The following is a 16,083-nucleotide window of genomic DNA, read 5'->3' on the forward strand; positions in this document are numbered from 1 at the left end:
GGCACTATTTTAATACTATTGCATCTTGAAAAAGATGATCATCTTGAAAAAGATGATTTATTCAAATAATGCAAAATCTTTCATACATTATTTAAACCAATAAAATTCAATTCAGATTACTCACTTAACACTTTTCATGTTATACTTCCAGCGTTTACAAATCAAAACTTATTCTAAAAAAAATGCCCACAAAATTACATTCACAGAAAAATTATGAACTCTAAAACAACATGAATATTTACTCAGAAAGAGAATCTGAATTTTTGGGCATATTGTGTGAGTCCTGTGTGCAAACTCTGTAACATAGACTGAGTTATCCTATGTGAAGGAAAAATAAAAGGTGCCATGCAGTTTATGAAGACTTCAACTTGATTGTATGGAATGCAATTTTCCTCCAATAAAATTAAAATAGTCACTGATAACTTCTAAAAACTTCTGCTCTTGTGCTCTGCTATTTGCAAGGTTATCCCAGTTAATATTCAGGTAGTTAAACACACTGTTATTAAAGAGATGTGCATTGAAAGTACCGTCTGCACTGGGCTTTCCAAAACACTCTTAAAATAAAGCCTCTTTCCCTAATGCTTTCCAAGTCCTCACTAAAAATGGGGCTCACCGTCCAACTGAAGAGGACCTGTAATTAAATTCCGTTTCACAAAAACAGCAACCTTGCACCTCCTTTTCTGCTCTGTCTATCCTTCCTAAAAATGTTCATCCTTCTATGTTATATTCATCCCCATCTTTTTTATTTAGTCAGGTATCTGTTATTGCTATAACATCATATTTATGCTTTGCTACATATAACTCCATCTCACTTGTTTTAATTTTGATACTTCTATCATTAAGGCAAGCTGTTCTTATTGTGTTACAGTAATCCCTCCTCCATCGCGGGGGTTGCGTTCCAGAGCCACCCGCGAAATAAGAAAATCCGCGAAGTAGAAACCATATGTTTATATGGTTATTTTTATATTGTCATGCTTTGGTCACAGATTTGCGCAGAAACACAGGAGGTTGTAGAGAGACAGGAACGTTATTCAAACACTGCAAACAAACATTTGTCTCTTTTTCAAAAGTTTAAACTGTGCTCCATGACAAGACAGAGATGACAGTTCCGTCTCACAATTAAAAGAATGCAAACATATCTTCCTCTTCAAAGGAGTCAGGAGCAGAGACTGTCATAAAGGCAGAGGAAAATCAATAGGGCTGTTTGGCTTTTAAGTATGCGAAGCACCGCGGCACAAAGCTGTTGAAGGCGGCAGCTCACACCCCCCTCCGTCAAGAGCACAGAAAGAGAGAGAGAGACAGAGAAAAACAAGCAAGCAAAAATCAATACGTGCCCTTCGAGCTTTTAAGTATGCGAAGCACGGTGCAGCATGTCATTTCAGGAAGCAGCTGCACAAAAGATAGCAACGTGAAGATAATCTTTCAGCATTTTTAGACTAGCATCCGTATCGTCTAGGTGTGGGAACAGCCCCCCTGCTCAATCCCCCTACGTCAGGATCAGAGAAAGTCAGCGCAAGAGAAAGAGAAATGTAAGCTGGGTAGCTTCTCAGCCATCTGCCAATAGCGTCCCTTGTATGAAATCAACTGGGCAAACCAACTGAGGAAGCAATGTACCAGAAATTAAAAGACCCATTGTCCGCAGAAACCCGCGAAGCAGCGAAAAATCTGCGATATATATTTAAATATGCTTACATGTAAAATCCGCGATGGAGTGAAGCCGCGAAAGGCGAAGCGCAATATAGCGAGGGATTACTGTATTCATTTTACTTTTGCATTTAAAAGTTGGGTTAGAATTTTTATATTGCTGTGCCTTTTTTATTTTTACACTATTCTTTGTTCCTTCAGGTACAGTTCTAAACCCTACCTGTCCTATACTCCATGCCCTTGAATACTCTAGTTTAAACAATACTTGACTAACCTACTCATACACCTCCTCAACACATTGGTGCCTGTCCAGTTCAAATGTAACGAATAGGTCCCATCTGTACCAAAAGGAGTTCCAGTGCCCAAAAAACTTATACCCTTCTACCACACACAAAGATCTAAGCCACAAGTTAAACCTTCTAATCTCAGTCTTACCTAGAGTATGTGGCACGCGGCTGGGGGTGGTACCCAGCCGGGACGCCCAGAAGGACAGGAGGAGGGCTCATGCCTCCTCCGGACCGCCAGGGAGCGTCCTCATGCCTGGAGGACTTGGGACCTCAGCACTTCCGCCACACTAGGAAGGGCTGGGGGGAAGAAGGAAAAAGAGACAGCCGGAGTGCTTCCGGAAAGACAGCCGGCACTTCCGCCACACAGGGGCGTGTCAAAGGAAGATTGCCGGGAACCACCTGGAGCACATCCGGGTGACTATAAATGGGGCCGCCTCCCTCCTATCAATGAGCTGGAGTCGGGAGCAGGAGCAGGACGAAGCTCCTGGAGAGAAAATAGAGGTGGCCCAGGGACAAGGTGAGAAAAGGCCCAGGAGAAGGGAGACTGGGGCTAGAGCACTGTGAGTTGTGCGGGACTGAGATTATATTTGTGTTGTGTGGACGAAAATAAAAGGTGTTTTGCATAAAGATGCAGTGTCGGTCTGATGGTGTCCGGGCAAGTCTCACAAGTACCACACTGTCTGCAGGCAGTACTGCTCTTTAGCCTGGTATCTAACTCTTTAAATTTGGATTGCAAAAATGACAGACTACCCTTGTGTATATCATTTGCTCCAACATGAACAATGACAAATAGATCCACCCACACCCTGCCCACGAGCCTATCAAACTTTCCAGGGGGGTCTTATACCTGTGCACCCGTAAGGCAATACATCATGCGAGACTCTGTGTGTCTGGAGCAAACCTATGTTTCTACCCCCTAATTTCCTAGTCCCCAACTATCACTACCTCTCTCTTTTTGGGAACTGGATTTGAGGTGGCCTGTTGGGGCTCCTCATGCCTGCTTACCACCTCAGAATCTTCAGAGATACCATCCATCTCCACAAGCACCTGAAAAATGGTTTGACACTTCCAATTCTGAGTTTGATGCCGACGGACAGTGTGCACCCTTTACCTTGAAGCTTGTGACCGTGTCCCACCTAACCTGCCTAGTCTGGAATCTCCTCCCAGCCACCTTAGTGACGCTCACTATCTTTCTAAGGGACACCTTGGCCATTTCTGCCAATAATCTACTACAACGCAGACCAGCCAACTCCTTCTCTAGTTCAAAGAGACTGATCTCAAGGTGCTGGACCAGCAGTCGTCTCCTGCAGATGTACCCTCATAAGCTATCCTCTGAAAACTCCAATATCCAATAGGATGTGCATTGCACAGGCCCGTTATTAAAATTTGACTTTAGATTACTAAAATTGCTCAAATTTTTGAATTAAAATTAAACAATTTAATTTAAATGCTAAAACTAAAAAAAATGTAAACCAAAAAAATTAAAGAACTGCTACAGTTTTTTTTTTTTCACTTTCAGACCCCCTAAGCTTGTGTAATATTGTACTTCTCAACTGCCTGCTGTTTGCTCTTCTATGAGATTAACTTTGATTTTTCTTTGACTGGTCTCCTAATTTTGCCCTCCTCTAAATCCTTACTTAAAAGCTCTCCACTCACATACAGTTATTATACTTAAAATTTTGACAAAGGTTAGCTGGTCTGTTAGGCGCTATTCTTAGTTGTTTAACTTCAAATTTATTTTTAATTAATTTTTTTAGTTTACACACTCCTCTCTATACTTAAACATTCTGACCCTAAGATTTTAAAATAAAAATAAATATATATATTTACAATTTCCCATTATGAAATACATTAACTTCTATGTGTACCCTGAAGACACTGAACTTATCAATTATACTCAACGATATATCTTCATCGAAGTATTTTAGTGATAAATGAGTAAAAAAAAATTTCCTTTTATAAAAGTTAAATTCACAAATATCAAGAATATATTGACAAATATATTAATTCATCCATCCATCCATCCATCCATCCATTATTATCCAACCCGCTATATCCTAACTACAGGGTCATGGGGTATATTAATTCAAGGGGCTAAAATTTAAATTTTTACTTAAATTTAAGCTTTTCACAATATTTAGATTTTACCTTTGCAAATGGTTTGACCTGTTACTTATCAACCAGGATACATATATTTCAAAAATAGGGCTATTTCTAATATGTAAACATAATTTACTCATTAGTATCAAGCAGAATATTGTAATGTTTTATTTTTTTCTGAATAAAGTGATTCATAAGTAGGGCTTGGCAATACATCGAGATTTTAAAATATACTAGGATATAAACAGAGCGGGACATGGACTGAGGCAGTATTGTTTATAAAACGTTTAAATAAACTTTTGTTTTAATCTTGCGGAAACCCTTTTTTCTAATCTCTCACTGCCTGGTCCAGGCTTCACTACTGTGCACTGCCAGAAGCCCCACCCACACTCATGCTCACAAATAACTATATCACAACATGGAGGGGCATGACACACACGTTACAACTGAAGACAACTATATGTAAAAAGAAAAACAATGAATCAAATATTTGGAAGTGGTTTAGATATCACAGGTCAGATGAGCAGCAGAATCACATAATCTAGAGGGAATGCCGAAAGGAGGTAATGTCAAAAAGTGGGAGTACTACCAATCTTTTTCATCACTTAAAAGAGCAGTACAAAATTCAGTACAAAGAGGCTGTTAAACTCTGTTAATATAGCTGTTAATTCAGATGACATTCCTAGCTTCATTTACCCACAACTTGCCTTAGTTGCCTTCCCAAAGTGCTCCCAATCTGAACTGGAACTGCTTCGACTCCTTACAACTCTGCTGTACTCTTGGATATCTACAGCTGTACTGCCCCAGTCAGCTGTCATGGGACTAACTGCATTCCTAGACTACTTACACTTAACTTTCAATTTTTCTCTCTTGATAATTAAACTTTGTACTTTCAAATCACTCAATCTATATGTATAATGGTCTGCTTTTGTATGTTTCCCTATATAATTTAACAATAGCTGATGATACACCCTAAAGATAGAAATTATATATCAGCCAATATTATACAGTTGGTCCACAGTCCTAGTGTTCAAATCAGTGGTTCAGATTTTTTTTTCTTTGATAACACAATTTTATTATACCGACTAATGAGCCGCTCATATTACTTTCAGTAAGCCTGGCAACCTTTGGCATAAGCTTTACATTTACATTTACATTTTTAAGCTTTGGCGTAAGTCTTTCATGATGTTTCTTTTGTCCACATTCAGTGGTGACTTTGCTGCAATAAACAATGGACCTGATGTCAAATCTGTCTTGCATATTACCAGACACATTAACATGTATCTGTGCCACAGTCAACTATGGGAAAACCAGTTTTCTAATGACAATATGGTTTGGATATGTTTTTTTGTAGGGAAAAATGTGTAAACCACAATAAATGTAATTATTTACATTTACAGACCCAAATGCATGACACCATTATGCAAGCAACTGAGTTTATTAATTCAGATGAGGTGGTTAAGATATTCACCTGTGCTTGGTATATACTGCATTTATGACAAACTATACTTTGCTAGTAAGGTAATACTAAAGGATATAAAATATTACAGTGCACAAAATAATTTCTTTTGTATTTGAAGAAAATTGCAGCTGAAGATGTATTCTTATAGAAAATTCAAGTGTAATTTTTGTTTTTTAAATGTATTGTTTTCACAAATTACAGAATGAAACAGACACCATTTCAGTAACAGTTAAACTATATACTTGAAAATAAGCAGCATGACCTGTAATAGCCATATTAGGCTCTTACCTGGAATACAGCGGTATAAGCTCGGCCCATGAATCCACTCCATCCCTGAGGCAACAGGATAGAACGGTGCCATTCAGACGGTTGGATATTGACCTAAGAAAACAACAAGAGTGCTCTAGAAAATGTCTGTACCGTTATACTTTTTCTTATCTAATGAAATTAATCATTTGTGCTACTTCATTTAGAAAGGCAATATCATGTATCTGAGGTCTTGAGGAAAATCCAATGCAAAAGTCAAAAACATCAATAAAATGTATTCAAATCTTTATAAAATGTTACTAAAAACACCCTAGGAGATTGTTTTTGATAATGCCATCTGTTACATAACAGACTTTGTTCAGCACTACTGGATTACAAGAACTGTGTCAAATCTTTACATACACATTGCATTTAGCTTTGTGAAAGCCTTGAGACTTTGAAGAACAGCAAAATAATGCCTTGAATTAAAAAGAGGATGTATTAATAAAAAGGATATACTTAAGGGGCCACTCTGCATCCCTTGAGATTAAAAGAAAAAAAAATTTGTCTTGCGTGACCAAACAGAACAGAGATTTTCTTTTTTTCAACATAGGTCTTTTCTTTGAATTTTGTAAAACAGATCAGAGGTCATGAATACCAGCATGACATCATGTCTACGAGTTTTCTGAAATGGCTTCTGCACACTGACAAAAAGAAGTATGTGAATTAGTCTGTCTGCCTCCTATGTCACAAGAAAGAAAATGACAATTTAAGACCTCCTTTTGTGCTGCTAATGGTGATTGAATGCTAAATATGTCTCCTGAAGACTGGAATATCTCTCACCTTGGAAGGATTCATCCAGATATAATCTAGCATATTTTACACAAATGTTTCTAAAAAAAAGTTTAGCAAAGAACCCAAAATTATCCAACTAAGATGAACAAGTATGACCTTAAATATTTTGAGTGCTCTGCTGTTTTGATAGAAAACTAAAAAACAAGTAGTAGTTATGTTTTAACATGCCATGTTTTCTATACACAAAATTTATCATACACGCATTATCTTTTTCAGTACACTTAATAAGGTATATCTACCCTTTCCACTTAGTAATTAACTGCCCAATCAAGGACAGTCTCTTATATTGCCTCCCAGCGGCAACAGGGACTACTAAACAGGTACTGAGAAATCTGTAAATTGTACAGGGAGAAGTACCGCTCAGATTAAAAAGGCTAAAATCAAAACAAAACACCAGGATCAGATATTCATCCTTGTCAATTATGGAAGTTAGTGAATACATATATAAACCCTTGATGCATATCTGTAGGAAGTCACTACACATTGGGGAAATTCTGAAGGACTGGAAAATGTATTATATATATTTTCCCATATTATCCTATTATATAAAAAGGGTGATTGGGCAGACCTAAGTAACTGTCGGGCAGTAAGCTTAACAGGCATCACAGGTAAATTAATAGAAGGAATTATTAAGGATAACATTTAGCAACACAGAGCAAGAACTAGAGTTTTACTAAACAGTCAGGATGGGTTCAAACGAGGAAGGTTGTGTTTTTTACAAACATGCTGGAATTCTATAAAGAAACAACAAAAAGATACATTCAGAGTGGTGCACAAGGTTGCCAGGTCTTGGAATATTACCAGCCCAATGACAGCTGAAAACTCACCTAATGGAGTTATGGATCAGCCCAATGAATGATGCTTTCAACAATCAGGTTAGATCCCTTTAGAGTTTTGCGGCTAGTTCAAGTTGGCATGAGAAACACATATCTGGCAACCTTGGTGGTGCATGTGATATTATTTATCTTGGTTTTCAGACAGTATTTGATTGCATACCACGGGAGAGATTGGGCATCAAACTAAAAGAGATGTGATTTCAGGTATAGTGTGTAGACTGGTGTAGAATTGGCTAAAACACAGGAAGCAAAGGGTTATTGTGGAAGCAACCTTATTAGAATTTCAGTAAATTTAAGAGTGGTGTCCCTCAGGGGTTAGTGTTATATTTAATATATATAAATGATTTGGACAGGAATATAAATAAAAAGCTAGTTAAGTATGCATATTATATTAAGGTAGGAGAATTGTCAGATAATCTTGAATCTGTTAAATCTTACAGAGGGACTTGGGACAGCATACAGGCTTGGGTAGATTTGTGGCAGAAGAAATTTAATGTAAGTAATTATAAAGTATGAAATGTAGGAAATAAAATGTTAGATTTGAACACACAATGGGAGGTCTGAAAATTGAAAAGTACACGTTATGAAAAGAATTCAGGAGTTGAAGTGAACTCATCATTATGAACTTAGAGACAGTGTTCAGAAGCCATTAAGTAGGCTAACAGAATGTTATGTTACATGGCACAATGTATAGAGTATAAGCTAAAGTAGGTTATGCTCAAGCGTTATAACACAATGGTAAGGCAATATAAGGTAATTGTCTGGAGGAGTACTGTGTGTAGTTTTGGTCTCCAGGCTAGAAAAAAGGCATAGAAGTGCTAGAAAAAGTCCAGAGTGGCTAGGCTGATTCCAGGACTGCAGAGGATGCGTTGTAAGAAAAGACTAAATGAGTTGAGCCTTTTCAGTTTAAGCAGAAGGAGGTTAAGAGGTGACATAATGGACATGTTTAGAATTATGAAGGGAATCAGTACATTGATTGAGACTGTTACTTTAAAATGATTTCAACAAGAACACAGGGAAAGAGTTGGAAACTTGTTAAGGGTAAATTTCGAACAAAAATGTTAGGATGTTTTTCTTCACACAGAGAACTATCGACACAAGGAATAAGTTACCAAGTAGTGTGGTAGACAGTGGGACTGAAGGGTCCCTCAAAACTAGACTTTAATATATTTTGGAGGAATTAAATAAATAAGACTGGTGGGCTTTGTTGGCCTGAATTGGTCATTTCTTGTGCAAATCTTTCTAATGCTCTAATATATGGATACTACCATTTAATGCAGGGTGAGAGATACTTACGTATCATGTGTGCAATTCACTGCAAAAATGGGAAATGCTAAATGAAATGGCTTTGAAAGAAGTGTGGTAGTAGCATTCAAACATTGGAGCATTTCATCACAGAGTTTCATAGCTTATCCCAGACAACACTACGTCAATAGCTAGCTTTTCAATAATGTGCTCGCAGGAGTCCCTACGAAACCAGCTTTGGATAAGGTTCAGCAAGTCCAGCACCTGCCTCTGGATAGGGCGATTAGGATCGATCTGCCACAGTCAGAACTTATGCCCTTTGGCCAAAGAGCTCATAGCAGTACAAAGAAGAACTTGCTGCTTCAGGAAATCATAATCATCAAGTCTCTCAAGAGGGATGTTTTGCATAACCTGCAGACCATCCCTGGTGAAAAAAGGGGCTATGATGGCAGCACAATCTCACTTGTTACAGCGCATCAACATGACCATGAGTTTAAAGCAAAAGAAGAAACATTCAGGGTCATCTGAATGAGCCATCTTCACAAGCACACGCCTGGGACGGGCAGGGGCTACAGCCTTCGCAGGCATATCTTCCAGGTCAGGTAGAAGGGGGACATCCTGAGGCTGTTGAGGATCCATCTGTGCAACTCATGTCAAGCATGGGTTGCAGAATTGCACAAGAGAAAGGAAGGTGAGACCTAGCTTCCAGGGAAAAATAACTTTATTGTTGAATAGGCAGGAACAGCTTTAAGGCTTCACTCTAGCACACAAGACAGGAGGCAACCGTGGTCACAACTGTTTTAATAAAACTGATGATTAACTGGAATAAGAGTCTTAAATCATGCAGCATGATTTATGGCATTCATTTTTTATTTTGGTAATTAAAGAAATTATATGGCTAACAACTTCTATAAAATAGATATATAAGACACAAAAGAAACATTCTTAAACTAAACCTGTTTGATTTTATGTCTAACTTCAAAGAAAAATAATTAACAATAATTATATAAATGAAGAAATATTAGGGGACTCAAAAACTGTTTAGTTTCTTTAATAATAGGCAGTATATGAGAATACTGTGTACTCATTTTTCTTTATGTTAACAGTATATGATTTTACTCAGATATTAAAAATCCACATAGACAATTGACAGATAACATCAGTTTGTATGACATATGAACACCTGATGAAAAATAATTTAAAAGAAATATAAAATTTGAATTAATTTAGCAGGTACAAGTATTTTAGCAGTTTAGAAAGCAAAGTATTTTTTTTCCAATTCTCCCTAAAGGACTACTCTTCCCAAAAACTAAATTTTTTTATGTTATTTACCCCATACACTTTGTAGTGATGGCTAAGAAAAAAAATTAATCTCACATATTCACAGAGAAAGCACATGACAAAGACACTGATTCAAGAGAATCAATGCTGGACAACTGCAAATGATGTTAAAAAAACATCCATGGAGAAAAGAAAAAAACATTCTCACGCAGCTAGAAAAGATGCTTTCCCATAAAACTGTGCTTTTGAATTAAAGATCCACCTCTCCCCCTCATTCATTGATCAAGAATCCTTTCTTCAATTCAAAAGCACAGCTCAGGCACTTTGCAACACAGACCAGACAATGTTTAACGTACATTTAAAAGCTAATACAGCAGAAGTAAAAGAAAATGCCTTGTTCTGCTGTTTGTATTGCTATAATGAGTGACACCAGCAGTTTTGAAATTTGAAGATGCAAGTATAAACAATATACTGAAGGAGTTATGATAATGCATACTCTAACTGCATTACAACAAATAAGAAAGATGGTCCTACTCTGGACTACTGTGTAGGAAATCTCGCCTGTTTGTGCATGGTCTGCATTCTCTTTATAACCTTTTACCAATCACATTTCTGGAGGTGCATTACCTGCAGGTTTACACTTAAGCAAATTGTTTAAAGAGCAGCAATTTGAATCATTATAGTATGATTGATGGCCGGCTTCATATTCCGGCCCTCACCCCCAGGCTGCCAGGAGGAGCTCTCCCAACAGCATGGACGTGCCCCGAGTTCCAGCAGGGCCTCATGGACTATGTAGTTTTTATACACAGCCCTGCTGGATACCTTGGGGACCACTAGGAGTCGCTGTCGGGAAGCCCGTGGACTCATTTGTGCCCTATAACCTGGAAGTACCTCCTGGTCACGTGAGCAGGAGAGATGACGTTCTTCCAGGTTGAAGAAAAGGACTTTTACCCTGACCCGGAAGGAATAAGGAACTGTGGACTGTTGGGCAGGAACACCTCCGGGTCAGGGTGTATAAAAGGACTCTGGGAAAGCCCAGACACTGAGCTGAGCTGGGACGTAGGGTGGCTAAGTGTCTGGGAGAAGGAGGAGAGTATTATTGTGAGTTTATTGTTTATATGAGTAGTGTGGAGTGGAGGGTGATTGGTGCACTGTATAAGAAGAAAATAAAAGAGTCTTGTACTTTCACCTGGTGTTTGGAGTGGTACCTGAGGGTTCAAGAGGTGGACACACGCCTCTACTGCTACAACAGATAATACAGAACTATCTAATATAAAATGCCTTGACATCCTGAGATCTAAATAATCCAACTGAAGGTCACAGTGGTCAAAAATATGGCTCTTTTGCTGGTAACTGAAAGAGTTGGGGGTTGAACATGCTTATTAGAATGCACACATTTACAAATTTCAAAGAGTGAGCAAACGTCCCTTTACCCATGCATTTGTAATGTTATGCATCTCCCAGGGTTGTTGTCTTGCCCTTTTTTTTTTTTTTTTTTTAAGTTAACCTTTCAGGTGATTCTGTATTTATGTAAAAATATAATGTTTTGATATTGCAGTGTTTATTGCTTATTTTGTATTTTGCATAATATTACTTATATATGTAGTATTCAGTTATCTACTCTGTCTCCTTTATGTGGAGCCTACATGGAGGCAGGGCCACCTAATCATGAAGCCGGGGTTCTAACATCAGTAAATATTTAAGCTGATTCAGCATTGTTGTTGGCTTTTCACTTCCTGTTTGTGTTCTTGCTGCACTTATTTGATCTTTGTTTTTTCCTGGCTTTTAGGCCCCTACTTTGTTAATGGTACTGTTTCTGGATTGTTTTTCTTGATTTTATTCACCTTGCTTTCCTGCCATACCTCTTGTGCTTTTTATAAGATAGTCTTTGATTATAAAAAGTACTTTGCTTAGATTTGTGTTAAACATTAAGTTTTACAGTTTTCCTCTTATCCTTTTTGGTAAACGTCTTCTTTAACAGCCTTAGTCCTATTTCTGGGCCAATGCGTGTCAAAGCCAGCCATTTGAGTAGAAGTGAGGCTGGCTGAGGTGAAGACAGTTCCAAGGGCACAGATCTGAATTAAATGCGGTTCTGGCCTTTTGTGTTGGTTTTTGGAGGAACGTTTCCTTTTTTGTGCTTTGGTATGGCAGGAAATCACAACACATAACACATACAAGATAAAGTAATAACTTAATGTAAAGACAAAAAATATATTGACATTTGATAGATATGAACATGTTATACAGCAATTGGGAGCATTGTACAATTGTAGCATCTGACAAGGAAGCAAGTTATCAGTGAGCATCTTACTCTTCTAGAGCATATTGTAACTGGTAAGTCTGAATGGCTTAGCTGGAATAGGCTAACCAAAATGCAATTTATTTGGAAACAATAAAAAAACAAAAATAAAACAAAAACAATAAATTAACAGAATGCGATTCATAAAAGAACAACTTTCCAAAGAGATTGAATCTTATATTGTCATACATTATGATCTTTTCTAAGAATTTAAGTATACACTTAAGAAATACGTGCATTCATAGAACTTGATAAGATTAGTTCTTAAAAAATACTCTAACAAGACAAGCAAGTACCTCGTGAATGAGAGCTGCTAACATCTGCTGGTAACTGCGTCCTCTACTCATTAGAAAGCGTGCAATTGGTTTTCCATCCCTGTCAGTCTGAATGGGAAGATCATAGCTGAGTAATAATCCAGCTGTAATGTAGAAAATAATAAAAATATTAAATACAATATATACTTTTTATTTTTAGATATAATCATTTTAAAGAGATGAGGATTTTTTTTTATTTACCTGCAAGACCAGATTTCAGTCCTGGTTGTCTGTTCTTTTCATATGTTTTCAACATAAATGCTGGGATTCCTGCAACTGCTTTTCCATGGTCTGAACGGAACATTTCTCCTTTCAGAGCCAAATGATACACTCCACGTGGCATTTCTAACAACTCTTTCTTAACAAGGGATGTTAGGAACTGTTCAAGCGCTGGAACAGAATGGATGAAGATGAAGTGCACAACCTTGGTGAAAACTAATTAAGTAATAAAGTAAAACAAAAAAATGTCAAATTAAATGATAAGTAAAAAGAAGCATACATGTAAAATAACTTGGTTAGTGGAATTAACAGCAAAAAGCGGATATTAATCACCTCTTAGTCCTTTCTTCAAGCAATGCGTGTTTACAATGTGTGGAAGCTGGCCCGGACACAGACAGGTAGACATGTTTAAATCACCCAACACACGTTTATTTACACAACTAATATTTACAACAGTGCACACAACCCCCAAAACTCCCTCAAAGTCCAGGCTCTCATACCAGGCCGCTTCCCTTTCTCTCCACCAAGACTTTATCCTCTGCACTCCTGACTCCAGCCATCGAATGGAGAGAGGCAGCCTCTTTTATACACACCCGGATGTGCTCCAGGTGCCTCCCGATTAGCTTCTGCCGGCACTCCCCAGAGCGGAATAAGTACCGGCTGCGCACCTGGAAGCACTCCGGGTGTCCCTGGTCTTCTTCCCCCCAGCACTTCCAGGTGTGGCGGAAGTGCTGAGGGCCAGGGCTCCTCAGGCATTCGGGCGCCCCCTGGTGGTGTCCACGGGCCCCTATAGGGTTGAGCTTCCAAGCTCAGGTCCCGTGGTCCCCAAAGCCACCAGGGCGCTCGCCCTCTCGTGGTCTGGTGGAGGCATAAGCCCTCCTCCAGTCCTCCTGGGCGTCCCGGCTGGGTACCACCCCCAGCCACTCTCCACAGATGCTAAATGTACTATAGTTTTGCTTTCACCATCACGCATTCATAAACTCTGTTTTCAGTGACAATGATTACATAACATCTCTTCAGATCTGTATCTGTGAGTGGGTATATGATTATTGCAGTTACATTTTCTAACATTCATGACACGGTCAAAGATAATTATGAAATAATGATAATGCTAACTGGGGCCTAAATAGCTTTACTTAACATAACTAATACAAGACAGAACTACACATTATAAATCAGATTATACATTTACAAAAATCCAAGAAAGCACATAACTTTCTTCGAAAATGTCACAGAAAACCACACATTAAAAGGTCTGAGAGAAACCTACTAAATATGGTGAAAATAAGTTATCACAAAATATTTAAAATAATCTTGATAAGTATAGTGCAGGATTTTGTGTTACAGAAAACAAACGACTATGGTCTTGAGAGTAAATTACTGGTATTTTGTTTAGCACTGTTTTCTTATAAAGGGGTCAAGGGGTCAAATGGAGAACTTTGCTTCATGCTGCAGAAAGATTTGTCTTCAACTTAATATCAGCAAAACCAACATACTGGTTAGTGACTTTAACCACACCAAAGAGTCTCAATGTCTGGTCACTGTTCACGGAGTGGACGTAAAGGTCATGTTCTCCTAGAAGTACTTGCAGGTCCAAATCAATTACAGATTAGACTGGTATCATAACACAGAGGAACTATATAAGAAAGTGCAGAGTAGGCTCGTTTTCCTAGAAGACTGCATTCCTTTAATGTGGGTTATGACATCCATCACATCTTTTACAACTCTTTGATGGCCAGTGCAATTTTCTACGTTCTGGTGTGATGGGCTGGTAAAATCAATTCACGAGAGTCCTACCAAATCAACAAACTAACTATAAGGGCAGACTCATTTTTGGGACGCACTCTGGGCCCCCTGAAAGTAGCGTTGAAAGCCAGAATTAAAATAAACTGTGTGCCATTATGAACAATGCTGCACAACCTTTCTTTGACACACTGACATGGAGAACTTTCAGCCAATAGATTATTCAGCAGAAGTACGTCAACAAACGTTACTGGGACTCCTTTATATCTATAGCAAAATGCTTGCATAATGTTTCACTGTAACTGCCAAGTAAGAATTTTTTCTGTGTTTTTAACTTTGTTCGTTTTTAGTCATTCCAGTGTGTGTTCAAACTAAAGTGTGTGAATAAATTGTATTTATCTATCTATGCATTTATTTAAAAAGCTTCTATAAAAACCCATTTAGGGTTGGCTCCTTCCATATTCTGCTGGACAGACTGTTGTTCACTGAGATTTAACAAAATTAATAAATGTACTAAGGCTTTTTGCACTTTTACTGTATTTTTTATTATTATTTTATTTTATAAGTATAGTCTACTTAAACCAGAAAAAATAGTTGTACTCTGCATGTTTAAGCAATATGAAAATTAATTGATATGTAAATTGAGTATACCATTCTTAGCATTTTAATTAAACTGTCAAAATGAGAATATTTTCTTGAAATGTATTAAGGACTAGAATATGGGGAGAATAATAACCTGCACTTTGGAAAAAAAGTAATGTGTTAGTTATTTTGTAAATATTTATAGAAGAAGAAAGGAATACACAAAAGAAAAAAAACTAGGAGGGCATCAATACTACTTACTGGAACTCAAATTTAGTGTTATCAATATACTGCTTATACTTTGAGAGGTGTAGTTACATTCCACCAGTTGATTAAGAGAGCTGCAGCTACATTTCTCACAGAGACACTACAAGAACTGTTCAAGTTTGTATGCTGTCAGTTGGAACTAGAATGTGAATACTTCTGTCCTGACAAATCATCACAAACTCATGTACACAAACTGGTATTATAACAAGCGAGTTTGTTTATGAAACACATAAAGGAAAAGAGTACCCAGTATACATAAAAGTCTTTGCTTTGATTTTTGGGAAGTGTAACTGTCAGCTATAAAAAGATTAAAAGCTGTGTGCAATTTTTTTGAATAATCACAAATAAAATCTTCGTTTTCACTTTGCAACTGATTCTTCTACTAACTGCAAATGATTTTATAGAAAAATCCCAAGCAACAAGCTTGCATAATTAAGTTCTAAAATAATTAGAAAATAAAAGCTAATAGAATTAAAATTAACCATGTATTTATACATAGCAGCCAAAGTTAGTGAATGTATACTTTTAATCAGAACAAGAGTAAAATAAGCAATTTCAATTAAAAGCATCATACAGGGGGTGAGTCAAAACGAAGTACGACTTTTCTTAAGGTCATTGCAAGAGGTAGAGATAGCCGAGCGGGTTGGGGTGGGGGTCGTTTTAAGTCTGCAACATGCCTTTGTCCAGTGCGCATCATGCTTTC

At 37.6% G+C, this 16,083-nt stretch overlaps 1 protein-coding gene across 1 annotated transcript in view; it reads right to left on the bottom strand.

Annotated features, from left to right (window-relative positions):
• focad (focadhesin) overlaps positions 1-16,083 on the bottom strand; it is a 351,198-nt gene that overhangs the window by 146,145 nt on the left and 188,970 nt on the right. The window contains 3 exon segments of the mRNA XM_051930168.1: positions 5,782-5,874; positions 12,552-12,673; positions 12,771-12,959. Of these exon segments, the coding sequence (XP_051786128.1) occupies positions 5,782-5,874; positions 12,552-12,673; positions 12,771-12,959 (404 nt within the window).

The sequence above is a fragment of the Erpetoichthys calabaricus genome, chromosome 7 (assembly GCF_900747795.2).
Source record: "Erpetoichthys calabaricus chromosome 7, fErpCal1.3, whole genome shotgun sequence".
Taxonomy (NCBI): domain Eukaryota; kingdom Metazoa; phylum Chordata; class Cladistia; order Polypteriformes; family Polypteridae; genus Erpetoichthys; species Erpetoichthys calabaricus.